This window comes from Zeugodacus cucurbitae, chromosome 4, assembly GCF_028554725.1.
Source record: "Zeugodacus cucurbitae isolate PBARC_wt_2022May chromosome 4, idZeuCucr1.2, whole genome shotgun sequence".
Lineage (NCBI taxonomy): Eukaryota > Metazoa > Arthropoda > Insecta > Diptera > Tephritidae > Zeugodacus > Zeugodacus cucurbitae.
In genome coordinates this window covers 51,038,027-51,064,427 of record NC_071669.1, presented here as the reverse complement: position 1 = coordinate 51,064,427, position 26,401 = coordinate 51,038,027, and the positions used below count along the sequence as shown (strand labels likewise).

General features: G+C 37.0%; 8 protein-coding genes across 30 annotated transcripts in view; 4 read left to right on the top strand and 4 right to left on the bottom strand.

Annotated features, from left to right (window-relative positions):
* Window positions 1-1,968, bottom strand: part of LOC105210443 (adenylate cyclase, terminal-differentiation specific) — a 30,155-nt gene extending 28,187 nt beyond the window's left edge. For 10 of the 20 annotated variants that reach the window (XM_011181409.3, XM_054228963.1, XM_054228961.1 and 7 more), the window contains exon 1: window positions 1,796-1,952. The gene's annotated coding sequence lies outside the window, so the exon portion shown is untranslated. Of the gene's footprint in view, window positions 1-1,118; window positions 1,417-1,617; window positions 1,755-1,795 lie in introns of those variants that run through there. The other 10 variants (XM_029039150.2, XM_054228959.1, XM_054228960.1 and 7 more) reach the window with 10 other exon arrangements.
* Window positions 1,969-4,274: 2,306 nt separating this feature from the next.
* On the top strand, window positions 4,275-7,514 carry Lca5_1 (lebercilin). 2 transcript variants are annotated; one of them, XM_054228820.1, is made up of 6 exons: window positions 4,275-4,572; window positions 4,641-4,878; window positions 4,940-5,196; window positions 5,624-5,891; window positions 5,955-6,665; window positions 7,139-7,514. In XM_054228820.1, the coding sequence occupies exons 1-6, from the start codon at window positions 4,505-4,507 to the stop codon at window positions 7,391-7,393; spliced, it is 1,797 nt and encodes a 598-aa protein (XP_054084795.1). In that variant the 5' UTR covers window positions 4,275-4,504; the 3' UTR covers window positions 7,394-7,514. The 2 variants fall into 2 exon arrangements, with proteins under 2 accessions (XP_054084795.1, XP_011179720.1); XM_011181418.3 differs by having other exon boundaries at window positions 4,276-4,572; window positions 5,666-5,891.
* LOC105210446 (ribosome biogenesis protein BMS1 homolog) lies at window positions 7,350-11,501 on the bottom strand. Its single transcript, XM_011181421.3, has 4 exons — window positions 10,025-11,501; window positions 9,610-9,969; window positions 8,856-9,549; window positions 7,350-8,789 (listed from the first exon to the last, which is right to left on the bottom strand). Exons 1-4 carry the CDS (start codon window positions 11,312-11,314, stop codon window positions 7,624-7,626), a joined length of 3,510 nt encoding a protein of 1,169 aa, XP_011179723.2. The 5' UTR covers window positions 11,315-11,501; the 3' UTR covers window positions 7,350-7,623.
* A 414-nt stretch (window positions 11,502-11,915) lies between these two features.
* Window positions 11,916-16,183, top strand: LOC105210447 (coiled-coil domain-containing protein 6). 3 transcript variants are annotated; one of them, XM_011181422.3, is made up of 6 exons: window positions 11,916-12,229; window positions 13,316-13,433; window positions 13,509-13,599; window positions 13,674-13,823; window positions 13,887-14,597; window positions 14,672-16,183. In XM_011181422.3, the coding sequence occupies exons 2-6, from the start codon at window positions 13,318-13,320 to the stop codon at window positions 15,161-15,163; spliced, it is 1,560 nt and encodes a 519-aa protein (XP_011179724.1). In that variant the 5' UTR covers window positions 11,916-12,229; window positions 13,316-13,317; the 3' UTR covers window positions 15,164-16,183. The 3 variants fall into 3 exon arrangements, with proteins under 3 accessions (XP_011179724.1, XP_054084796.1, XP_028895022.1); XM_054228821.1 differs by lacking the exon at window positions 11,916-12,229 and adding an exon at window positions 13,119-13,141; XM_029039189.2 differs by lacking the exon at window positions 11,916-12,229 and having other exon boundaries at window positions 13,306-13,433.
* A 1,587-nt stretch (window positions 16,184-17,770) lies between these two features.
* On the top strand, window positions 17,771-20,557 carry LOC105210450 (uncharacterized). Its single transcript, XM_011181425.3, is given in 3 exon segments — window positions 17,771-17,912; window positions 18,124-18,366; window positions 18,834-20,557. Coding segments are annotated over 2 exon segments (831 nt in total). The 5' UTR covers window positions 17,771-17,912; window positions 18,124-18,293; the 3' UTR covers window positions 19,592-20,557.
* Window positions 20,558-21,091: 534 nt separating this feature from the next.
* On the bottom strand, window positions 21,092-22,187 carry LOC105210449 (nucleolin). The gene has a single exon (XM_011181424.3). It carries the CDS (start codon window positions 21,996-21,998, stop codon window positions 21,120-21,122), a length of 879 nt encoding a protein of 292 aa, XP_011179726.1. The 5' UTR covers window positions 21,999-22,187; the 3' UTR covers window positions 21,092-21,119.
* Window positions 22,188-22,322: 135 nt separating this feature from the next.
* Window positions 22,323-23,506, top strand: LOC105210448 (transmembrane protein 50A). Its single transcript, XM_011181423.3, has 4 exons — window positions 22,323-22,523; window positions 22,626-22,760; window positions 22,836-22,965; window positions 23,133-23,506. Exons 1-4 carry the CDS (start codon window positions 22,440-22,442, stop codon window positions 23,240-23,242), a joined length of 459 nt encoding a protein of 152 aa, XP_011179725.1. The 5' UTR covers window positions 22,323-22,439; the 3' UTR covers window positions 23,243-23,506.
* A 354-nt stretch (window positions 23,507-23,860) lies between these two features.
* On the bottom strand, window positions 23,861-26,348 carry LOC128919739 (chitooligosaccharidolytic beta-N-acetylglucosaminidase-like). Its single transcript, XM_011181428.3, has 3 exons — window positions 26,072-26,348; window positions 25,353-25,993; window positions 23,861-25,293 (listed from the first exon to the last, which is right to left on the bottom strand). The coding sequence occupies exons 1-3, from the start codon at window positions 26,140-26,142 to the stop codon at window positions 24,185-24,187; spliced, it is 1,821 nt and encodes a 606-aa protein (XP_011179730.2). The 5' UTR covers window positions 26,143-26,348; the 3' UTR covers window positions 23,861-24,184.
* Window positions 26,349-26,401: the final 53 nt, after the last annotated feature.

The window sequence follows — 26,401 nt, the reverse complement described above, 5'->3', positions numbered from 1 at the left end:
AAACGGTTTCAACGCCAGTCACATACATACCTACATGACCATTACACAATTATAGATACTACTCATACTAATTTTTTCTCATAAACAAATCCGTCCTAGATATGTATAGGTCCTTATAAAGTTATATGAAGTATTAGAATTATATTTATTTCTCAAACTGTACTCAGAGGTAAAATTTACATTTTCAATGATTTAAGAAACTGTCTTTCTCGTGTCCTTCGCGCACTGCTTCTTTAAACAGTTTTTGAATCGAATCGCAATAGAAAGATTAGTTTCCAATTTCCTGTTTTTTGCACTACAATTCTAGTGTCGAAGTCGATATTTTGGTGGAAGCCTGTTTCTTAATGCCTTCTAATTTAAATTTCCTTACATTCCACTAAAACTGGAGTTTCAGAATCTTGCCTATTAACTATGTAGAAAAATATATATCCCGCAATTTTAGAGAAAGCTTGGATATTCTAAATATTTCGTATACTTGGAGTTAAAATCGACACCAAAAATAATGCAGATAAAAATCCGGATTCGTTCTGGTTACGTAGATCCGGTTATCCGGTAATCCAGTTGTAATGCCAATGAAATTTTATGCAAATATGTTTCTGTTTTCCGATAGTTTTAGCCATTTTTATTCGGTGTAGAATTTGTTGGCAGAATAGAAGAACAGTGAGACCAAAAATCGAGTTAGAAGAGACTTAACTTCGGTGGTATACGAAAAAAGTACTTTTTAAAGCAATTTATAAATGTATCATTCAAAATTCAAGAACTTCATAGCTAATCACTTTTCCACCGCGATTCCTACAGGGCTTTCTATTTAGTACAAGCACACCAGTTACTCTACTGATTTAGCGCACATTCCTGCACTACGGCATGTAAATATGTATTTCTTTGTATATATGTATATGTATATACAACAGCATCTACTGCTGCAACGCATATCTGACAGCTAACACTAATCACTAAAGTAAATATGCGGCAAAACTTTTCAACTAAACACGTTTGCACTAATTTGACATTCCTTCACGGCGATTTGTGACTTTTACGCTCTTATCTCACGTATCCCTTCAATGCTGCAGTGCTTTATCTAAATAGTAAATCGCATCGATTTTTCGACACTTCCACACACAAAACGCTTTTCAATATTTTCCACTTCACATTTCGAAAGCATTTAGCGTAAACCTTCACCATTCACCACTTTCTACTTTTTCGTTTTGTTTTTGTATTTGCTTGCAATTCATTCGCAACAATTGTGATTATTTTCTTTACACTTTTTGCAAATTTTCATGGAAACTTTTATTGTTGTATTATGTTTTTTTTTATTTTATATTTTATTAAAGAAAAAAAGCGTGAACGAGTTTTTCACAGTGAATTTTGGGAATTATTGAAAATTGTACGAGTGTTTCGGCTAACAGATTTTCCCAATTATGTTTTTTTGACAGAATTTTCTTCGATACGCTTTGGCACAGCAAGTGTCTGCGCTCACATCATCTCGAGCGACTAGCGACAGCAACAGCGCTGCTAACGTCGCCGTCGACGTCACCTTCTCTGTTTTGTCTCTATAGTTTGCCATCACTTAAAATGCGCGCCGTTCGTTCCATGGCCCGTGTTCAGGTAATTGCTTACCGTTATTACAAACACACATACCCACAGACATATGTGTCTGTACATATATCAAAGAATCTTAACTCGAATTGTCAAAGTAACGCCGTGACCGCTGATAGTGACGCGTTAAAAGTATGCTACTAAATTATAACACCATATTACAACACACACAGCACTGCGCGATATAAAACAAACATACAAACTTATGTATCTGTATTGTTCCTCACACTCTGTTCATTCTTCCATATAGTCGAAATTTACTCGCATCCGTTGCCGACCATGCACGCGTCGCGTTTGTGCTGAGACTGTCAGCGGTGGCCAACAGCTGCTGCTGTGGAAGCTAGTCGCTCCATCGGAATGTGCACTCCACGCGCTCGCCGAGTGGATACTTTTGTGCTTACAAGCACATACACTCACACACACATACATATGTACATGTGCAGTGTTGGAGCTTTTTGCGGCGAATTCATCTTTTGTTTTGCTCCAGCGCACATGAGAGTGACGCGGGTGTTGGCGTGTTTGCTCGTAGTAGGCGTTATAGTAAAAGCTAATTGTGACAGTTATGATATGAGTTATCGCTGAGTTTGTTACGAAAAATCGTGTGATGTACAAGTGTCACAAGGCTACGCATTTTTTAAATACTTTCTTTGTTTATCGATAAAATTCCAAAGAACTCTCAATGAGTCAATGAATGGGGGCCTGCGTCATAATCAGGAAATATTATTTAATCTAAATAATAGATAAAGTAGCTAAGACAAAAGAGCACACAGTTAACACTTCACAATTTGAACTTTCAAAGAAAAGAATATATAAAGAGCACTAGAAGTGGGAAAGTTCACTATTTCGAGAATTTTTTTCTGAGCCATTTAAACGTTCTCCACTTCTTGATATGCTAAATTCTAGTTAACACTAAACATCTCTTAGTTAGTTTTTTGTCGATGAAGACGAGTCTGCCCGAAAGCTAAAGTAACACCAAATCTTATTTCATGGAACTATAGTGGTTCGAGTTGGTGACTATAAAGAATCTGAATCTCATCCCAAAATTTCTATAAAAACCATCTACCATCTTAGAAAGGCTAAAAAAGGCTTCCAATGAAGCTAAGCTACACTATCAAAAGAATCTCAAAGATATCCAACAGTCTTTCGGAGGTGTCTTAAAGCTTTCGGAATAATATTACTACTATTCCACTTGATATTCCTTTCATCCACAACTGATCATGCTTCCATAGCTAATTATATTAATTCAGAGACTCATAATGTATGAATAAAGAAAACTTCTTCTAATTGTACTGATTCCAAAAGAGTCTTTAAATTCGAAAATATTAAGGTAAAATGCGGGGTCACAGCGAAGTAGCTGAGAACTGCAAAGCTCCAGCTCCAGTCGAAAACTCATCATAGCTGATGATTCTCCTGCGTTCTGTCACTGGAGCTCGGTAGACGGTGGTTAAGGACCAGCTTCTGTGTGACTGCAAGATCCTTTTGATCCAAAGTAGATGGTAGGAAGTCCACTGTACTACTGCCTCCTAGTCAAGTTCTACTCGCTGCAATGGTAGGGGACCTTACTGTACACTGTCCAAAGGGCTTACACGCCGTGAGGCTAAACATCCCGCAGTATGCAAGTTGCCAATGTTATATGGAAAAAGGCGAGATTGAAACATCTAGACACTTTCTCCTTCACTGTCCAGCTTTTGATAGACCAACACTAGTTTCGGCGTCGAGATGAACTGGCTCATTTAAATATTAACCGCTGTGACAGGCACAAAGCGCTTTGTAGACGCTTGAAGATCTGTGGTATCCATATTTAGAAGTTCACGGCATCACAAAGAACTTACGATTTTAGCTGTCTAAGTGCGATCCATTGGATAAGCACATTAATCAAACCTAACTTAATGTCGATGGTGATATTTTAGATTATTTCCCCAATGGTACTCGGAAACTGTTTGGTCATCCATCTTGAAAATGTAGTAGAATATTCGCACTGTATTAGTTTCGGAATTGTCATCTTAAGGTAAAAGAGTTTTGAAACTATGGTCTAAGGAAGCACTTTCTAATTTATCGTCTTCCTTTACTCTCACTACGACTTCCCATAAAATCTTGACTGGGAGTTATAAGTTCGGAAGCCGATATCAAGGAGAACTATAGGTCGCAAACCTATACAGTTATACGTTCTTTAGACCTGTATAATATCAGCAAGAAGAGTCCCAAAACAAGTGCATACAAGTTGTACGGTACAAAAGATACTATTTACAGATTTATTAGCTACTTTGGTATATAACCGAGACCAAAGTCCCTCAAAGTTTATATCTTATTAAAAAAGTAATGTCTGAGATAGTAAAAAAATTAAAAAATGTATAAAAATAAGATTACTAATTTGCAAAAACTGTGAAATAAAAATATGTCAAATTTAATTTAACGGTCTTTTTGACAATGAAGAAAATATATATTTTATATAAGATATTCAAGAATAATACCTCGAATTTGGGAATCCTGATACCTAACCTCAACATCGCGGCCATCGGTGTGGTCGGCACAGCGACGATAAGAGTTGTTTGGTAACCAAGGAGACACCAATAATATTATGAATGCAAGCGTCAAAAGTCCCATTGTCTAATGACCAGTAGCAATAACAAAACAATAACAACCAAAGTGGAGATTTGAAAAATAAATCGTTTCTCAAACAAACAAACAATAGAGTCTAGTGTCTTCAGGCTGTTTGAGTTATTTCAAAAAATAAAATATTTGTAATATTAATTAAATTTTTTAACGAACTCGCCGGGAGAATACAAAACACTAATATAATATAAATAGTATATATTTTGCTAGTGGAACCCCTTACACATATATAGTACACCATAGAGTCAACATAATACCCCTCTTCACAACAACAACGCACACTTACATAACATAAATGATCTCACCGAGAAAATCCACATCAGCGCTGAGCCTCATACCGGAGGAACGTGGTAAATTGCTACCGTAAGTGCTTTCTTTCTTTTTTCGTTGAGCGCTTTAAGGCTTTAAATTTCTATATATGTACTTTGCAGTGTGTCCACAAAGAGTTGTGAGAGTCTCTACTCGAACACATCCAGTTCGAAGGGTTCAAGCAATAACCTATTTCGTCGCAAGAATGCTGCGAGTATACAGGGTGCTGGCGCTGCCATGGGTCGCCACGCTACATTGATACCCGCCACAACGGAGGTGCGCCAACGTGTGCTATCCGCACGTCGTCTACGCATGAAGACTTTCCAAAATCAATTGGTCGATGCACAACAAACCATAGCGGTACTTTCCTTTTCACGAAAAGCTTTAGTACTTCCTATAATTCCTAATTTATCGTTTACAGGATCTCGCTCATGAAAATCGCATTTTGCGCACGCTCCACAAGCGTCAGGACTCCGCTCTGGCCAAGTATGAATCTACGAATGCTGAATTACCGAAGCTTTTGCACTCACACGCCGAGGAGTTGCGCGTTTGGCAGGCCAAGTATCGCAATCTGCAGCAGCTGAACAAGGAGCTCGAGCATAAACTCAAAACCAAAGAGTCCATCATACTCACACTCAGCGATCAAAATAAATACTATAGTCAGTTGAATAAGGACAGGTGAGTGTTAGCACATAACTGAATGCGTCTTTAATTTGGGAATAATGAGTTCGGATTAGCGCTAACCCGGGAACTATCGGCCAAAGCTTAGAGATGATGAACTGAAGTGGGACTGTCCTTTCTATTAGACATTCTCAATTTGTAATTCCTTGGTCATGGTTCTCTTTATTGTATTAGTGAGTTTGACATATATTATTTTTCCGAGGTCGACTTTTACAACCTTACTACTCCAATCTCTGGAACCGAATTACAATAATCACAAGAATACAGTGCAAAGATATTTAGCCTTTCTCAATCTATCTTTACCGAGTTCAATTTTTCTACCCAATTCTCACTGATCACTGATCTTTTCCGGAGGCAAAGCCATATCTGGGAACTTGAATGTGCTTTCAAAACCCATTCCCCTTCTAACCGATAAAAATTATAGTTCTCTTCCGCAAATGGCAGCTAAAACTCTGAAATCTTGCAGAAATCTGGAAGAACGACAACGTTTGTCGGAAAAATTGGAAAAACTGGAAACGCGCTTGCAGGAGAAAGACAGCGATATGAAGTTATTGGCGCGTCGCGTACAAATCGAAACGAAAAATTTTAAACAACAACTATTGGCTGAGCAGAAGCGCACCAAAGAAGCGCTGCTTAAACTAGAAAAGGCGCGTTTGGAGCTTTCAGGATATCGCAAGTTGGACGAATTGGGTGTAAGCGCCGTTGCTTTCATACAATGATTTTTATAGGAAATATCAATCACCTTACTTTTGCAGGAAAAATTCTCGACCACACTCACCGTTGGACGACGTAAAACAAATACTGTAGAGGAAGAATCCAAATTGGAGAAGGACTTAGAACGTATCTTAGCAGATGAGGTGTTGGATGATGACGTTAAAGATTCAGAAACCGAGTTTCAACCGACTGCACACCGTGTTTCAAAAACCAACATGCATACGAAGATTGAGACACCTTTGGGTTACGGCAATCGTAAGGTGGCCTCATCCATTGTTGCGATGGCAAAGTCACAAAAACAGCGTCAGGAAGGCGGTGGCTTGAAGTCGACACTGAAGTCACCGCAGCGTTTATCCCGACAGCAATTGCAACAACAACGACAACAAAAGAAATCACAACATAAAGACGAGCAGTCACATGAACGACTTCCAGCTATAATCGATTACGAAGACGATTATGAACACGAGCCAGACGACGAATTTGCAGAAATGAGTGAACGTCATCAGAGTCATCGTTCCATACGGGATTATGGTAGTATTGACGGCGGTGCTGATGGTGAGGACACCGAAAATGGAGATGTTCACGTTGACGAGGAAGCAGAGGAAGAGGAAGATGATTGCGTCAACGAGCACTCCAATCGAAAATTAGATGATGAAGTTGGTTCACATGAAACCTATAACGCTGAATTTCTAGGAGAGGAAGAACATGAGGGCGAGAGTGTAAATGACGATAACGCCGAAGATGATGATGATGTGAGTATATTTTTTTTAACAAACCTCAGGGAGGGATTCCGGTCCATATTAGTTATAAAGTGAACTTAACTTTAGTGGGGGAATTTCCCAACTTAATTTTACGGATTCAGAAAACAGTCTTCCACAATCTGTCCCATATGTCAGTCCTAAGATGAGTGTCAATCTTTATATCAGATATCGGATTCAGAAAGTAGGTGATTAGCCTTCTGCATCCGAAACTAGATCCTGAGCTACCAGTCTGCCTCCTGGCTGCCAGAGCGTAAGTGTCTCTCTGGAGCTAAGATTATACCGCCTTTACATAGTTATCAGATTCTCGTTTGTATTGAACAGAAGGTACCGTGTGTCATTTGGGAGGGATAGGTTGTATGTTGGCATCACCAACCCCATTTGTCAATTTTATGTGTTAAGCATAAGGTTAAAACACCTTTTAGTATTCCAGGATATTAAATAGTCTTTACATTTCCCATCAACAGGTATGCAATACCGCCAAGAAAACATCGCACATGAAAGAGGAGATCTCCAGTATACGCAAACAAATCTCGCATGACTACAGGGAGCGTGAAGCCTTTCTCGACACATTCTGCCGACAGGCCAATACCGGTGTACTCTCGGATGAATCGCCTAAAAAGCGTAGCCAGCTTTCGCCGGTACAAAATCTACCCAGCAGCCGTAAAAATAAATTGCTTGCCGCGCTCAAAGCGATCGATGACAACAAAAGTCAGGATTGAAGAGCTGGCCTTCGCAAACTCGTACAACCAAACTAAACCGAATGAATACAAGCGACACATTTGCAGTGTGATTTGTAAACTTTAAACAAATACAAACGAACAATATATTTTATGTAAAATAGTTCAACTTTATTATTTTTACTGTAAAAAGTAATTAAAAGAATTTCTAGGTTATGTACAACAGCATACATACGAATATGTATGCGTGTGTGTGTGTGTGATTGCGTGCTTTAGACTTCTTCCTTCTTACGCATTTTACTTATAGCGCGTGACACCTTCTTTCTCACCTCCTTCTGACGCTTCATCTTGCGCGCTTCCTCAATGCGCTTCTCGGCACGGAATTGCTTGAGCCGTATCTTCGTTTCCATTTTATCATGTCTGCGTTTCGCTTTGTAGTTCGTCTCTATCATTTTCATCATCTTTGCCACTTTCTGTTCATGTGGTGAGCGTATCACAGCTATACGTTCCAGCTCCTCCTTCTTCTTCTCGTCTAACGGTCGCGCTTTGGGTTTATCCTTGTATGGTAAGGCGCGCTGTAGAGCTTTGGGTATCGTAAGCGGTTTGAATATCTTCGGTTCACGCTTAATCTCCGTGTATTGGCTATCCGGTTGCGCTTGATTTTGTATATTACGTTCACGCTTCAGTTGACCCAGCGTCTTCATGCCTTGCCATTGTGATTTCTGCTCCGCTGGCAGTAGTAGTGAGGTGACTGGCGCATAGAAACGTGGCACTTCTACACGGAACCATGTGCGACAGAAGACGATGTCACTCAAAAGTATCTTATCCTCGAATGTGGCACGGAATGAACCCTCGGGGTCATGATGTGACTTCTTAATTTGACCACGTATGCCGGAGACAGTTTTAATTTTAGCGCCCTCGAATTTGGCCACCTCCAACCCGGTTGTGAACATGCCCTTAACGAATGCGGATTTCTTGTATATTTTGAACGGTTGACCGACCAACTTCAATTTCTTCATAATCTGCGCCGATTTATCCAATTCACTTACGCTGCCCGTGGCCGCAATGCGAAAACCGAGTCGCTTCATTTCATCCAGATCGTGGCGTACAGTTTGCAGCGCCAGGAAACCGGTATTTTGCGGTGTGACTGGACCCCAGAAAGTCATGCTGCACGTCACATGGTTAGGCGTATACTTAAGATAGCGTTGTCGGAAGTTATCCTCGACTTTCGCATATATTGGCACGGTCTGGAAGCGCCGCCAACCCATTGAGATGATCAACGGATCGCCTGTCTTCAATATTTTCTTATACCAACGATGCTTCTTCACTTTACAATTAACATAGCCGATATTCTCTTCGGTCATATTTAGCCCGCCAACCAGCACGGGATAACTGGGATCAAAGTTCTCGATGAACTCCGAAGATATAGCGCGAAAGCCTGAAATTTAATTTAATTCAATTCATTAATAATAAAATTTAATGAAACAAAGTATAAAATACTCACCTAAACGCACATAAAGACCGGGCCGATAACCCTCTATTTGTAAACGCAGCTCCGGATCGAGACTCGCGAACTCGCTTTTATTCAACTCTGATTGTTTTTGTGCGTCCGCTTTTAGGCTTTCATAATAATCGTGATCGCCCTTTATGCGTCCTTCGTCCTCCTTGGGGCCATCATGATTGTCATACTCGGCATCGAATTTAGCTTTAAGTTTCAATTTTTTCGCCATAAGCTCTGCTTTGGTTAGATTTTCTTCTTCAACTCTGGTCATGCGACGCTTACGCGTATTTTCATCGGGATTCACAGCTGTCGCGTTTCCAGCGCCGGTTTCCTCCGTCGCAGCATCTGGCGCCTTGCTGGCGCTGCTATGCTTTTCGCCAGTTTCGAGATCTTCAAAATCACCATAAACTTCACTTTCAGCATCGCTTAGATCGTCTAAACGCAGCAGCGTTTCCGCATCTTCTGACGCCTTCCATTTGCCAGTTACGAAGCAGTTTTTCAAAAGCGCTTTATTATCATCTTCCAGCCAATTGCGCGTAGTACCGGAGAAGTCTTCGAAAAAGCATTGCTCCATTTTATCTCGAATATCTTTATCTTTCTGCATGTCGCTCTGCTTTTTAGCAACTACCTTAAAGAGGCCACCCAATTCTTCATCCGAGTCTGAATCGTTTTTATCGTCTTCTCCATTTTTGTTTTTCTATTAAAAAAATATCGATAATTGTACTTTATAGTTATTATTAAAATTTAATTGCGTTACCTTGCTTTCGCTTTGACTGTAGCAACCATAAACCAAACGCATTATGTTCTTGGCTTCCGAGTGACGTAATAGATACGAATCGCGCGCCTTTTGTGCTAAGTTTTCTTTCCAACTCATGCTGTTGGCTAAAATTTTAGCCTCCTCTTGTTCACTGTCCGAATCCTGTTCAGACTCCTCAACCGCGCTAAGCTTTTTCTTAGATTTCAGCTCATCTACAGATTGATACTCCTCATCATCAGATGTATTATTGTCGCTATCCGGCTGCTCTTCTTCACTACCTTCGCCGCGCCAATCTTCGCCATCAAATTCATCGTCACTATTGTCACTTCCATCATTCTCATCATCTACACCTGAACCTTCCTGCAAATAATACAGGTTTTTATACATATTTATACTGGAAATGAATTATACTTACATCTTGACTACCTTCCTCTTCATCGTCGACATCACTGTCCTCCTTATAGTCTTTTGACTTAATTGCCGAACCATCAGAGAAGAGTCGGAATTCTTGCTCTTCAATTTGCACATCCACAGTTTGCTTCTTATCGATGAGCTTCTCCACCAACTGTTCCTGTTCAGCAGCGTCTCCAGTTTTCTCTTTATGACTATGTGAGCCCTGCAGTTCTATGTACACAGCGTCTTTATCGTAAACTATGCCGCCCACACCGGACATAGGTGCATACAATAATCGTTCCTTTTCCAAAAGACTGCGTTTTTTCTCAGTGCCAGGCAGTGGACAGGGATCGGGTATAGCGCTCAGTTCTTCGATTCTTGCATCTCCCAAACCGGCGATATGCACCGAATGTTCCTGTTTCATAGGCACACCGCGCACATAACCGTAGAGCACAATTTCTCGATCACATTTAGGATTACGTCGTATAGTATCGGTGTTAGTCACATCTTCGACACGGTCCACGAGTAGATAGCTATGTGCGCCACGCCATGATAGTGGTCGGAATTTCATAACCGAAATGAAGCGACCCAAATTTTTAACTTCATTACGCAAGTATTCGCCATGCAACAAGCCCGAAAGGTAGAATAACTTGGCACCATCATAAACTTCGGTCCAGAAGCGATGTTTCAGTTCCTTCTTGCGTTTCCTCAACTGCTTGGGATTTTTAATCATATCTAAGTGTGTGAGTACACCCATAATTTTTGGCATACCATGCACTTGACATATATTTAGAAATTCGAAAATTTCCATTTCAAAACCGTAACTAGCATCACACAATAACAAAACCAAGTCAGCACATTTTGCCACATCAATCATGGAATTGATATCATTGTTGCATTCCAATAGTGTAATGCGTCGCTTCTTGGATGTGACAATCGTAATGGGACCACGTATATCAGTAACATTCGTTCGCGTAAAATTCTTTATCAAGTTGTTTATTAACGTGGTTTTGCCCACTTTAGGTGGACCAACCACAGCTATTAGCACCGGTGGTGGTTCGTCAGGTGTTTGATCGACAACTGGTATATGTTGCTTTTTAGCTGTTAAATCCTCTTTACGTCGAAAATTACGCTCAGCACGTTGTGCAGAGTTGATAGCAAATGCTTTAGGATTCCTTTGACGTGCAGTCAGATTAGGTTCTTTAGTGTTGCCTGCATCTTTCTTTGCTTTGAGCTTTTTCTTTTCCGCCTTCACGCCGGCTTGCCGTGCGCGATGAGACTTTCTTTTATCCATGCCATCCTCGTCTGGCATTTTGTATAAATACTTTTTTAATTAAATAACTCCGATGTAAAGAAAGGTATGCTATCGCACGTGTGAAGATATCAATTTTGTTTTCACCGCTGACATACAATAGATATGTGGATTGCATCGACTTTGAATTGCTAATTGTAATCGAGTCAATTCATCGAGTAGTAGCTGTTCGATTGCAACTTCGGTACTTGTTGAAAAATTATGGCTTTTTAATTTAGAAATTTCTGAAAATCTTGAATGATTTCAATGTCATCAATTTTTTATATATTTAATATCGACAAGCTTAATATATGTTTGACTTTCCAACGAATTTGTTTGTATATTTTCACTCCTAATCTCGCCCGTTATTGTGAATTGTCCAATATTATCATAGCTGCCAAGTTTTACATTTTAATATTATTTAACACTTATGGTGTTTCGTATTAATTTAAATACACTGTTAAGTGCAAATAATACAGTTGTATGTAAACATTTGAAAGGTAATCCATATATTCAATATAGATATTTAAATAAATCCAAAATAAAAATAAGTCAAATAATTTTCCTGGAGTCTGTTAGTTGTCTAAAAATATTAATTTTATGACTTTTGGTAACTCTGCAAAGTCGTCATCAGCTCAGCAGCTATCGTTAAAAGGAAAACGGCAAAAAACGAAAAAAATTTGCAAAGCAGATTGGTGTCGGATTCGATTTATTTGGAGCTCGGAGCTACTAATGGAAAATATTTAAACATTTCGTCAATATTGCTGAATATTCCTGCTAAAATATTACAAAATCAATATTTTATTAGAAGCAATTATTTATTTAAAATTCGTTAAAAGTTTGGGAGAAAGACAAAGTGAAAAAGAGACTGAAAAGGAACAGCAAAAGATTGCAGAGCCGCAATTTTTCTAGTTAGTCGTAAAAGGTGATATTCAGGTGAGTAAATTAATATAAAATGACCAAATGAAAAGCCATCAAAAGGTTAATTGCATCGCTCGATTATATATACTTGTGTCGTTAGCCAAAAAAAAATATCCTTTATTTGTGACCATGGAATGCATGGGGCGTGAACTCGACAAGCTGGTTGTGTATGCACTCATATATGAAGTTGCAGTGATTATGGAGGGTGAAGAGGTGCCAGATAAGTCGGAGGTGCCAATGATATGAGGGGAAACGCATATTTGGTTATGCTAAATTAACTACAAACGCGTCTATTTCAAAAGTATTAAAACACCATGCATTGCAGCTGATAAAATTTGAGTGTTAAATAGTGATGTACACATGTATATACAATCATCTGTAGAAATGCATATGCATATGTACATACATATGTGCTTTAGCGTAGGCACACTCGTCACCGCTTTCGACCGGGATGCCTTTGTTCTCTGCATATAGATGCAAGGAATGATAAAGAAGCAATGACAAGTGATACATATATATTATATGTATTATATACATGCTTGCTTATACATATATGTTTTTATGTACATACATATATTATATACATATGCGATTGTTTCTACATTTATATAGATATGGTTAGATTTTCTGTTTGATTTTTAAAGAATTAAAAGTTCAATCGCCCACAAAGAAGAAAAGCAAATTGTCATTCGAACAATAAATAAATACTCGGCAAAATATTTACATTAATAGCAAATATTTTGTTTACCATACCGCCAGCATATAAAAATGTATTATTGAAAAATGAGACTTTTAAGCGCATACCATCTACGATGTTGAATAATTTCACACTGCTTTTTTACATAAATTATTTTTACGTTGTTGACGACAATTTTTTATGCATGCAATAGTAAAAAACAACGTAAATTGTTTTCACCTTCTCTTTATGTAATTTGGGGTCATTTACCTTTTGTGTATAAAATTTTTTTCACATTACAATTACATCTGCTCAATTTGTGTACAAGTTTTGAATAAAAGAGTGCATTACTCAATGTATTGAAACAAAAATCGAGTTTTAAAACAGTGATAACAGCAGTAAACTATATTTAATTATGTTTACAGATATGGAGAGTCCTTGTGAATCGGAAAGCTCCCTAGACGGAGGTACCATGCTTCCACCCAGTCCAGTGTCACGAGAGCAGTTGCAGAAGCGCATCGAATCGTTGACACAACAAAATAAGTATGATTTTTACTTACAAAAAAAAATTAAGTTACTAAGAATTGCTCATAATTAATTTTTTGATTCATCTTACAGAGTACTCAAGGCTGAACTAGATACATTTAAGATTAAATGCAAAGTGGTGCAGGAAGAGAATCGTACACTTAAGCAGGCATCTGTTATAATCGTAAGTTATTCTATGAGAATATAGAATAGCCGAAATATGCATTAATATTTATTTTTTCTCATATTTATTTAAAGCAAGCAAAAGCGGAACAGGAGGAGGAGTACATATCGAATACACTTCTAAAGAAAATTCAAGCCTTAAAAAAAGAGAAGGAGACTTTAGCACACCACTACGAACGTGAAGAGGAGTGTTTGACCAATGATTTATCGCGTAAATTAGATCAGGTATATTTTATGCAATTTGTTTATTCAATATTATTTAAAAAAAACTTTCTTTCAATATTACAGCTAAGACAGGAAAAATGCAAGTTGGAGCAAACGCTCGAGCAGGAGCAGGAGTGTCTTGTAAACAAGTTAATGCGTAAAATTGAGAAACTACAAGCCGAAACGGATAATAAGCAAACAAACTTAGAGCAATTGCGTAGAGAAATGGTGGAATTAGAAAATACATTGGAACAAGAACAGGAAGCCTTAGTTAATAAGCTCTGGAAGCGTATGGATAAGCTCGAGACCGAAAAGCGTTTATTGCAAATTAAACTGGATCAACCAGTTTCCGATCCAACTACACCACGTGATATAACCAATGCCAATGGTGACACTGCCTCTAATTTAAGCGTACACATACAGACTTTACGTTCCGAAGTAGTACGATTGCGTTCCAATCTTGCGGCAGCACAAAAAGAGGCAACTAAGAAATTACAACAATTTGCACAAGAAGAGAAGAGCATACGCGAAGAAAATGCGCGTCTACAGCGCAAATTAAAATTGGAAGTGGAACGACGCGAAGCATTGTGTCGCCATCTGTCCGAATCGGAATCATCGCTGGAAATGGATGAGGAACGATTCTATAATGAAAATTTGTTGGGCGCAACTGCTGCTGCGGTGAACACACGTCAACGCACGATTAGCAGTCCCGTTTCGCATAGTCCATCGAATAGTCGACCACTTAGTCCAGGTTCCGTGCATCAGAATCGCTGTTATGCCTGTGGTCAAATTGTGGTGAGTAGTTATACTAGATAACTGTTGCAATACGGGGACTTATGAGTTTTTTTTTTTTGTTTTAATTTTTGCAGAATCGACGTGCGAGTGAGCGTTTTATTAAACCAGCATTACCCACACCTATGTTGGGTCTCAACACTTCAGCTCCTAATGTGCTCAGCGGCAATTCACTATTGGGTTCAACTGGCAGCGGTGGTGGCGGCAGCGGCACAAATTCAAGTTTAACTGGCGCTGCTCTAAACTCTTCCACGCTTTTCGGCGGCACAAGTGGTGGTTTCTTGCAGAATTTAAACGCTGAACGCTTAAGTATTGGTGGCGGCGCGAGTGGCAGCAACAACATAGGTTTGGGTATTAGCGGCGCTACCATGAACAGTGGCAATAATGCGTCACTGCAGCAGGCTTCCAATCCAATGAATATTAGTATCAATAATTCGTCCACTAATCTATCGAATAGCATGAATACCAGTAATTCGTCGTTGTCTGCATTTACGCCAACAAACACCAACTCAGCCACTTCATTTGCACAGCCAGCCAGTCCCATGGATACGTCCGTATATAAGGAGTAAACAAAAAAATTAAAGAGAATCAGTGTTTAAAATGTTTTCTGAAACAAAAGAACTGCATGAGATGAAAAACAAAAACAAATGACCACAAGAAAACCAGAAAACTGTTATATCGATTATGGAATCAAATGGATTTCGAATGGACTTGAATGTTATGAATTTTTTTTTTTAATAATTATCGGTGTTTACTGCAACATTTTGTTAAAACTGGTCGCGATATTAAATTATGCAAACGAATGAAAGACGAATAGCTCGCTAAAAAAGAAAAAACAATATGATTAGTTAGAAACACGAGCATTATAATAAAATAAATTTAAAATGTACTATAAATAATGACCAGCGACGGATTTTGCAAGAAATATGGTTAAAAAGGGCGAAATGTTACATTTCAAGGCTAACCAACAACGATTTAAACATAAACAAAGATTTACCTGTACGTACTACATTACAATCAACGCTCACTCGCTCATCATCAACTGTAACTTCTTGCTGCATACGCAAAGCATATATACATACTTACATTCATACATACATACAAACACATATATACATATATAATATATAGTATATGAATATGCTACATTAGCTTATAGAAAGTAAACGCATTAATTTGCTCAAATTCCAGCAGCAATATCAAGAAGAATAATTCGTACACACGCCGAAAAAAATTCGGAAATTTGTGTTTGTACCGGCGACATCTACTACGCACACACACACACACACACACGCACGCATATGTGCATACATACCTACAACAGTTTATACTATCTTAAGCCGAGCAGTCGCAGCAGTGAATTTGTCCCCCAATTAAAATGATATTTCAATTAAACAATTGCAATATTTAATAGATGTTTGTATATTTAGTGAATTTTGTTTTTGTAATAATTTAATTTGCTACACTCAATTTACCTAATAACATACTATAAAACTATACATATATCTTTACCGCAAACAATACGATTATAAATGATATGAATAAAACTCCAAGGTGGTCCTTGAGTTAAACATGCATACCTATATACACACATACATACATACGTTATACAAATAACAACAACAGCAAAATACTGTTATGAAAGTGAATTAATATATACAGAATATATGGGCACTTGGGAATTTGGTCGTAAGTCTATGCAAGTCAACCGCTTAATATTGCTCGATTTGTGAAGTTTATTGATGTACAAGTAAGGCAAATAGTATACACATACTAGAGAGTATATAAGAATTTAATTTTTAATACACACAAACACAAAAACAAAATAATTAATAATAAACAAATTATCAATGAATTTTTGTCCATTTTATGAGAAAAACAAAAACAAAAAACTGCAGCGTGCACATTTAAAGTGAATTTAATATATAAACAATATAAATATGTATGCATAAAGAATTAAAGAAATTATAGCAAGCAATCGGTGTGATGTCCGAATAAAAAAATATATATACATATATATATTTTAGCAACTTTACGATTTCGACGGTTCGTAATGTGATTGAATTATTTAATTAAACTTATTTTAAAAGCAATTTGTATTTTACGTTTATGTAAAACAGCAGCTGAAGTTGTCGGTTTAAAACATAAACTTCGGATTTTTTCTGCTTGTCACCTAAACTCAAGAAATAAAGTTTACATGTAATGGAAAATAATACAAAAAAAAAATGCAACTATTGTCTTATTTCTGGGACTTAGAAAATTGGTAAGAATTTGTTAGTCGACAATTGAATTCACTTATAAAGCAAATCGAAATACATAAGGCCGGTAGAGCCGGAGCCCGCAGTTGGTCGCCATGTCAGGTCAGGATTGGCAAGTAGGAATCGCTGCTGACTGTTTCTTGTAGGACACAATCTGAAAATCTTCAACAAATTAATTGCGCTCACCAGGTAAATCCACTGGTCGGTTCTTTGTCTTTCGCTGTACAATCCTCAATATGTAATCTAATCTAAATGGTAGTTCAACTCCACAGAAAACTCGCGTAACAATGGCAATTAAATGGTCCGACATTGCAATTTCCTTTCCACTCATTCAATATTGTCCTACGTCAAAAATAAACCCAAATCCAGTCATAGTGGTGATCGATCTTCAACCCATGGTAAGGTCTAAGCTTACTTCCCCAGATTGCCGGTTCAGCGGAATTCCCGCATAATGATGATATTGGACGATCTAACCCTGGCTATTTTCATAGCTCTTCTTATTGCACCACCCTGTACAGGAACAACTACCATCCACCGAAAATGAGAACACGCCCCTTTTAACTCTAAAAGTTCTAAACGGATAAAACTCGGGGTCGGTACCGATTACGTAGACCAGAATATATTATATAACTTTCTACAAGGCAGTTCTGATATCTTAGAAAAATCTATCTACATCCGGTCGACTTTCTTTTAAGAGAAAGATTATAACCTGTTAACACACCATTTTTAACGTTTAAATTAAGTTACACAATTTAAGTAAAAAAAAAACAATAATAAAGTTTAATTATTTTCATAAGTTTATACGCAAATAAGAACTCAAGAAATATGCAAGAAAATTAATTTAATATAATTTAATAACTAATAAATGAACATAGCATTAAAAAACTGTAGCAATACTAAAATAAGTGTGCACGGCAAGACTTTTCGCACACTTTTCTAATACACCTCTGCGTTCCAGTTGCAGTAATCAGCCAGCCAGTCAGTCTTTGAGAAAAATATGCAATAAATTTAGTAATTTAGTCCCTAGCATATATTTGCGATTTAGGCAGTAAAGTGATTGGTAATTAAATTGTTTAACTAAATAGTTTGAAGTGATAGTTATATTGTTGTTGTAATAAACAAAAATATACATATAGTATAAAGGGCGATAAAAACAACTTATATACTAGGGTGGAGAGATTCACAACACACAGTTCTGTTGCTTGGATCCCCCGCACGGCTCCCTACATATTTGCGCATTTAATTGTTTCTCTTTTATTTTATTGCTATAGAAAATTTCTTGGTAATCGGAAGATTCGAGTAACACGATAGTGCTGCATAGTTGACTTAGGGACTCCCCCACCCAAGTAAGTGCGAAATATATATTTTCCCTGCACTTTGGAAGTTATTGCAAAAACTGCATAACGCAAACTACGCGGAAGTTAAGAGGAGCAAATTAAATATGAAATCATCGGTGAGAGGTTTACTTTTGTGCTGCCTTCTGGCAGGAGTATTCTCATCGGTCTACTGTCAAGGTATGTATGCCAAAACAATTTCACTGATATGCTTATACTTATACATACATATATTCATGTCTTGAGTTTCAATTAAAGTAATGAGTTTGATAAAGTAATTAATAAATACACGTATGAACAAAGAGCATATAAAGCAAATAAAAAATACACAAAGTGTTTTACGCTACTTTGCAATTATATTTTTGCGTGTTTCGAAAATAAAGACATGCTCACATTTGCGAGTCGAACTTTCGATGACTCACTTGAGATAAGGCATGAATTAAAAAAAAAAAAGTTGTGATTAAGTTCGAATTGAATATTTGTGGTATCAACGATTTTAGCAGAATATTTTGAGCTGTAGTCACTCGTTTTTTTAGTCGTTTGTTTGTGAGTGTGGAACTTAAAAAATTGAGATAAAAGAATATATATATATACTATATATGGGTTTTGCGAGTTAATTTTACAAAAAAATTTAATATTTATTACAGAAGCTAGCAATCCTGCTGTTGCGACAAACAAATCCAATGAGAAGGTTCCAATTACAGAAAAAATACCAACCACATCGAAGACAATTACAACAGATCCTATAATAACAACAACGGAAACCGTCGATCCACAAAAAACAACAACAACAACAACTCCAGATAATTCCACAACAACTACTATTCAACCCATACCTGATAAAAATACAACTGTAGCACCAATAACAACAACTGCGGCACCCACCACAAGCAGCAGCTCCACTACTACTACAACCCTTGCTCCTGACAACAGCACCACCACTTCTACTACTACTACTACAACCCTTGCTCCCGACAACAGCACCACCACTTCTACTACTACTACTACGACTCCTGCTCCCAACAACAGCACCACTACAACAACTACAACTCCAGCTCCACCAACACCTCGCCCACCATGCAATCACTTTGACTTCCCATCCTTCATTGGTGGCATTGTTTTGACTTTGGGTATTTTAGCGATCAGTTTGGTCGCCTACAAATTCTACAAGGCACGTAATGAACGTAATTACCATACCCTTTGAGCCGCCACTGCATTCACATCGGCATTTAATGCAGCAGCCAATACAGCGCCACCCAATTCGTCCATAGATGTGGAACGTGTACGCTTCGTACAGCCCTCGTTTCCGTTGCAATCACCACCACCACCGCAAACATCGACGGAATCGTCTGGCGCACCACCAACATCTTCACCATCCGTTAGACAACGGCTGTTGCAAACATAATTAATGAATTAAACAAAAAAAAAAATATTAAAATAAAAAACAGAAAACTAAAGTGAACTACGAATACGCAAAAAATCGCGACTTCTATCCCTTCCTATTACATTTCATATATAAGCAACAATAAAAAATGATTGATAACCTTTCTCTGCACTATATGTAAAACATAACTACATGTACATGTATGTATGTATGTTGTAAAGCGATATTGTCATACAACAAATGAACATATTCTAATACTTTTACCGTTAAACATAAAAAGTTGTAATTTGAAAATTAATATAGTGCTGTTCTAAACTAATAATGCTTATTTGCTCGTGTTAATTGCAAATTATTCATTTAAACCAACACACATTTGCGGTGCATTATTTCAAACGATAAATATATATACAGAAGTCTATATTTTTAAATAAATAATCATAATATGTTTGAGACTGTTTAATAAGTATGGTGTTCTGCGGAACACAAGTAGGGCGCTATCAGGAAGCGAAGACTTGTACAAATTTTTCACACATTCACATGTCGATTCTAAGAATACGTTAAATCAAATTATTATGCTAGCAGCATATTCGTAAAGCTTTTTAATGAGTGTTATTAACACATACATACATTTATTATTATGAATTGTATACACATATTTATCCTGTAAACATTGCACTTTGCTGGTAAATGTGCTCGCGTTTTTATAGCTGCAGTGGGTGTGGCAAAGATTTTTTGCAAAGCTTAAGTAAATGCAGACATATGTGGAATATGAAAATGTGTATGTATGTATGTTTCTCGCGAAAGAGGGATTTTTAAATTGATATAGGATATCAAATTGGCGGCGTATTGTTTGTAAATGATAAGAAATAAATTAAATATGACTTGTGTAAAGTGTGAAAAGAACATTTGTTTAAATAAAGCTAAATAAGTATAAAAATATTTAAAATATAGACATTATTTCGGAAATACACATATGTAATCTCTTAATTGCATTTTATTCTAAATAATATCGGAGCGTATAAATGTTAAATACAAATTTAAAATAACAGCTACATACATATACATATATACAGAAAATGTGTAATATAAAATAATTATTTTAATACTACTTGCTTAAAAGTTGTAAATCACCTACTATTTACCGTATATTAGTACTTTCTTTTATTCGTATTTCGTTTATGCTATAATTTGAATAAAACTATAAATAAAATAAAACAAAAGTTTGCTTTTACATTCACAGGATCAGTGAACAGTTTAGAATAACTACCGGCGGCTAAATGCAAAAAATAAAAGAAATCTCAAAGAAACTATATTCACTTCTTAAAAAAAAAATAGAAAAGTCAATGTGAAATTTCGTAAAGTAAAATGAAATACATATGTATATAATATGAATAAGCTCGTATACCGCAACATAAACGCACAAGAGCATTCCCTAAAGCTTGTGTACAAGAATTGCGCCGCTACAATAACTTGGCATTTTGCGAGTCATATTCATGCAACTTTCAATAAAACCACACACACTTCGTAATTACACATACAAAAACTTTATTTAATTATATATTTTAATTTCATCCGTTTTAGACGCTGCATTCGTTGAAGACTTTGTTTTATTATTTTTCTTCGCCTTGCCACCGCCCTTTTTCACTTTTTGTGTATCGAAACGTACTATGAGCTCGGTACCACCTAGTGAACGTTTCTTCTTCATTGCAGCACGCGCCTCCATTGTAGAAGGTAATGTGATTGTCGCTATACTGGAGTTGACTAATTTGCCCTTGCGTGGCTTTATGTGTACATCGACAGCATTTGGGAATAGTTTACGCACCTCTGCTGTTGAAGCACTTTGTGGTAAGTTCGTTATAACTACGGAGGATGTGAAATTCTTCGAACGCAATGCCAACTTGCTAGCGCGTCTCAAACGGGATTTAGCCTTCTTCTTTTCCAACGTATTCACTTTACGTTGCACTAATTCTTGCACGAATTCATCACTCTCCGTGCGTGGTATTGATACGACTACTTTTGGTCCACCTGTTTTACTAGCTGCTTTTATAGCTTTCAAGGCGGTATCGCGATCTTCACGTGAACCAAAGTCAATCAAGCAAAAACGTGCATGCTTTTGTCGAGGTTTATGTGCTTTCAGTATTAATGGCGACAATGCTTTGGTCACTTTCTGGAACTCTTCATCATCTTCGGGCAGTTTATGTGGAAATCTTATATACAATTGTTTGCCCTGACGTTCGGCGTATTTTTTTGTAAAATCCTCCGTAACCTTTTCTTCGAGTGTTTGTTTCTTGGGGGATTCATTATCCGATTCATCGTCTTCATCACCGTCATCGGATTCTGTATCACTAGCATCTAAATCTGGTTCCTCCAGCTCCTCGTCATCGGTTTGCATTTCTCTATCGGATTCTTCATTTTCGGAAGAAGACATTATTTATATTTAATTAACTTAAGAATTTAAGAAAAACAATAGGTGTTGCTGTTGCACGTGTTATTATTTTGTTTCAGGTCGGCTTTCTGAAGGAATTGTTGGTAATTTATCGAAACAATGGAATGGTCGATAGTTTATTATCGATATGTTGAGGGGAAATTTTTTTAAACTTATAATTTTTTTAGCAAGATTTTTTTTTTAATTATGAAGATGAATTTGTAAAACTTATTTTATTACATTTTATATTTTCACAAAATATTAATTAAAAAAATAAAATATGCGCTTTATAGAAAAGTACCAAATCAAATAGCACAGAAAAGTGCAACACTGACTGTTTTGACATCAGTCTCATAACTTGGTTGCAATTAGTCAACATATTTTTCACAGTAAAATTTATTTTTCGCGAAACCAATAAGAAACAAAACCTTTATATCGCCGAAAATGGCTATATTAGAAAATATACGTGAATTGTTCACTTCAGAAACAGCTCGTAATAAAAATGCTTCCTTAATATCTGGATTTTTGGTATGCGTACTTGAAATATAGATAACTACGTTTACTTTGTTTACAAACCAAGCACATATATACATATATATGTATGAATGTATAATTTATTTATTTTTTTAGTTTTTTGCTGGCTGGTGGGTGCTGATCGATGCTATGGCAGTGGATGGCAGTAAACAAATAACCACGGGACATGTTTTCATCGGGGTTTTCGGTACAATTAGCTTCTTTATGGTGAATACCGTGAAGAACTCGCATGTAAGTGTATTATATCTATATGTTATGTCTTTTAATAGTCATTAAAATCTTTTATTTTGTATTGCCTTTTTAAAGATTTCAGAAGAAAACACATCCGAGTCCGGAGCACGTATTGCCAAAATATATCTGCTTATTGGTTTCGTTATGGGATTTGCTTCCATAATAGCGGCAGTTTGGGTTATGATTGACGACTTTATCAACAACGGTAAGATCTAAATAAAAATATGTTAAAAATATAACAATATAAAGAGTTGTTTACATATGTTAATATAACTTGCTAATATTTCATAATACGCGTATTATACATATGTATGTATCTCTCGTATATCTAAAGGACAACTTATTGTTTGGTTTTTATTCGTTCCATTCTAGACAAAAAGAACAATTGGGCAGGGGTAGCGCTTCTTATGCAAAACGTTTTCATCCTTATTGGTAGTCTGGTATACAAGTTCGGCCGAAATGAGGAAGACTGGAATGAGTAAATGAGTGAGCGCATCTACAGGCTATTCACTAAATAAATAAGTGGTTTATACAATTCATATTTAAGTTAAATACATAGTTTACACACTTTACATTTCTGCTTATAAAACATGTCTGTACTAGACTAACATATTGTATCTCATAAGCAACGTCTGTTCATAACATATTCAACGTGATTCTATGTACTATGTATGCTGCAATAAAGCTTTAGTTTCATTTAAGAAAAAAACGAATTAAAAATTTTGCACTTAAATTTACAAATATTATTTGGAATCTTATGTGTTTGTTGTTATTGGGTATTGATTATTTATTGTAACTGAGTAATAAGAAACATATACTTAGAAATAGGTTAATGTTGTGTTTAATACCAAATATTCCCGTTTACCAATTCATACCATATCAACTCTGTTAATTTTTATTTAACATTGGCAAAAACAAAATGTACTTACACCGGAAACAGACACTTATGTTTATAATTCCGTCAATATATTGTCACTTCAACATCAAGAATCTTCTATCTTCTTCTTCTATCATTCTTGCTTCAACATAAAATGTCGGTTTAACAGTTATATGCAAAAAAAGTATTTTTTTATTATCAATTCCAAAGTACATATAGATTTCAAGATATATTACAGTTACAAATACACATAATATGTTTTTTTTGTTATAGAATATTTAATGGCATTCGATGATAAAAGGCATAAACTATACATTTTAAAAAGTTTACTTGAGAATGCATACAAAATAAATAATTGCTTATGAAACGGACGAATTTTCGCAGATTTTTTGTTCTTTGAACCTTTTAGATACTCTTTTATGCATGCGAAATGTTGACATTTCACCGAAATCACTCCGATTTGTTGTTGAATACGCTATATCGAAAAAACCTAATAACACTATGATCACGGTCACGCTCACAAGCGCGAAAACTATTGCTATCAGCTTTAAAATTTTTCATTGTACGCATTTACGGGACATTGGTTGTCGTTCTGCAAACACCACTCTGGTTGCATTGATTCCGCACCAATGCCGATTTCTGTCAACCGTTCGCGATGATACAACATACGCGCCTCTGCTGAACGCCACGTTTGCTTTGGATTCGACCACAAACGCTCCGCCAAAGCGCTGGCACGCGGCCAGAAACGTGAATCCAAAGTATATTCATCAATTTGTTCCGACCAAACAGCTGCTTCTGCGCCCAAGACTTGAGACTTGTACTCGCCAGCAATGTTGTCCAAATTGTTGTCATACACTTTCTGCCAGCCAATGTAAGGTGAACACCAGTTATTGCCGTCAGTCACCCATCCCGGCCCGCCACAATCGAAATATAGCACATCATAGTTTGATATTATAACGCGATAACCACGTGCTAAGATATCTTTAATTTTGCTGTCACTACCGGTTGTCCATATTTGTATGTTGTAGCGTTCTTTATCCAAGTACTCATCGATGTATGGCACATCAGTGAGAGGACTAGTCCACAGTGTAATGGTTGGTTGCTGAGAGTGTGCAACTGTATCGACGCGTTTTAGCGCCTCTGTTTGAAAATGTCCCCAAAGTCGTATAAAATCAGACTCGTTTAAGCCCCAACCCTTTTGTAGCATCCAGTCCTGTATGCGTTTACTACTATTCCAACAACTAACAGACACTTCATCGCCACCCATATGAAAAACGTCCGGATCGAAGAGTTCGAACATTTCGCGATAAATATCCTCCAATATGGGATACAAATCTTCAACGGTGGGATCAAATTGACCACACGGTGGCTCCAAACAGTAATTTTTCCATGGCTGCGCATTGAAACATGCAATCATATCCTTATGTTGCCAACCCTCACCAACATGCGCAGGTGCATCGAATTCAGGCATCACGCGTATGCCGCGCACACGGCCATATTCCACAATATCCGCAATATATTCATGGCTGTAAACCTTACGCGGTGAATATGCGCCCAACTTATACAGATCAGGCTGTGATTTAACTTCAAATGGGAAGCTGTGCGAATCAGTAATGTGCCAGTGGAATGTGTTCAATTTCACCGTAGCCATGGCATCTGTACGGAAATTATTTAATTAGCCTTTCTATGCATATTTGTTTATAGTAAATACTCACCCAACGTTCGTTTGATTGACTTCACGCTGAAGTAATTACGCGATGTATCTAAAAGCAAGCCACGCCACTTGAAAGCTGGCTTATCGTCAATATCAGCACGAGCCAATATCTGCAATTCACGTCTAATATCATCGTATATAATTACTTGAGATAGTGTCTCTAGGCCGTGATGTGCGCCAAAGTAATTGCTTGCAGATATTGTAGCCGTGGCAGCGCTATTATTACTTGAGCTTATTTGTAGCGTATAGCTTTCGTCTGTGTCTAAAGTTAATTTGGGCACCACATCAGCCACTGTTGATGGCAATTCCACGTTCACTATTAACTGACGTCCACCTTTCTTAAGTACATTCTTATTCGGTACGCTTGCGTAGAGTAGTTGCATGAAACGTTCTTTGATCGCAGCCCAAAGGTGTGCTTGTTTGTTTAAAGTGGGCACACTGAATTGAATGTTGTCGGGATCAATTGTTAACATGTAACTATCAAAATTGACAAGTCCACTTGGACGTGGCCAAATTGTGCCGGGTACATTGTCGCCACAGAACAAACGACACACTGGCAAACTTATGGCTTTCTGAAAGTTCTGCGCATCCAGCTCAACTTTGACACATCTGTTCTTCTGGCACTCATAGCCGTATATAAGACTGGAATTAATTAGTTAATTTTATAGAGATCTATAAGCGGAGAAGTGTCGAAATAAAGTGAGATCCTTTAACACTTACTCATCGCTGTATGAACAGGAGCTTTGCACACTCAAGGTGAGTACCACCAATAACGGTGTTAACAACTTCATATTCTATAGGTTCACTTGATTAATGAATGCACTGTAAAAACAGTCAACCTGGTCTCGCCGAAGTTTACGCGTGAAATGATTACAAATGTGTAAGCCAATTTAAATATGGCAATTGCTTCTAGCCATTTTTACAAACGAAACAAAAAATCGAACGAATTTTTAGAATTATACTTCTATGACATACTATTATTTATTATTACTGATTGATTGATTTATTGTAACAGTACTAAAAGCAGAAAAATTTACTTAGAAATAGGTT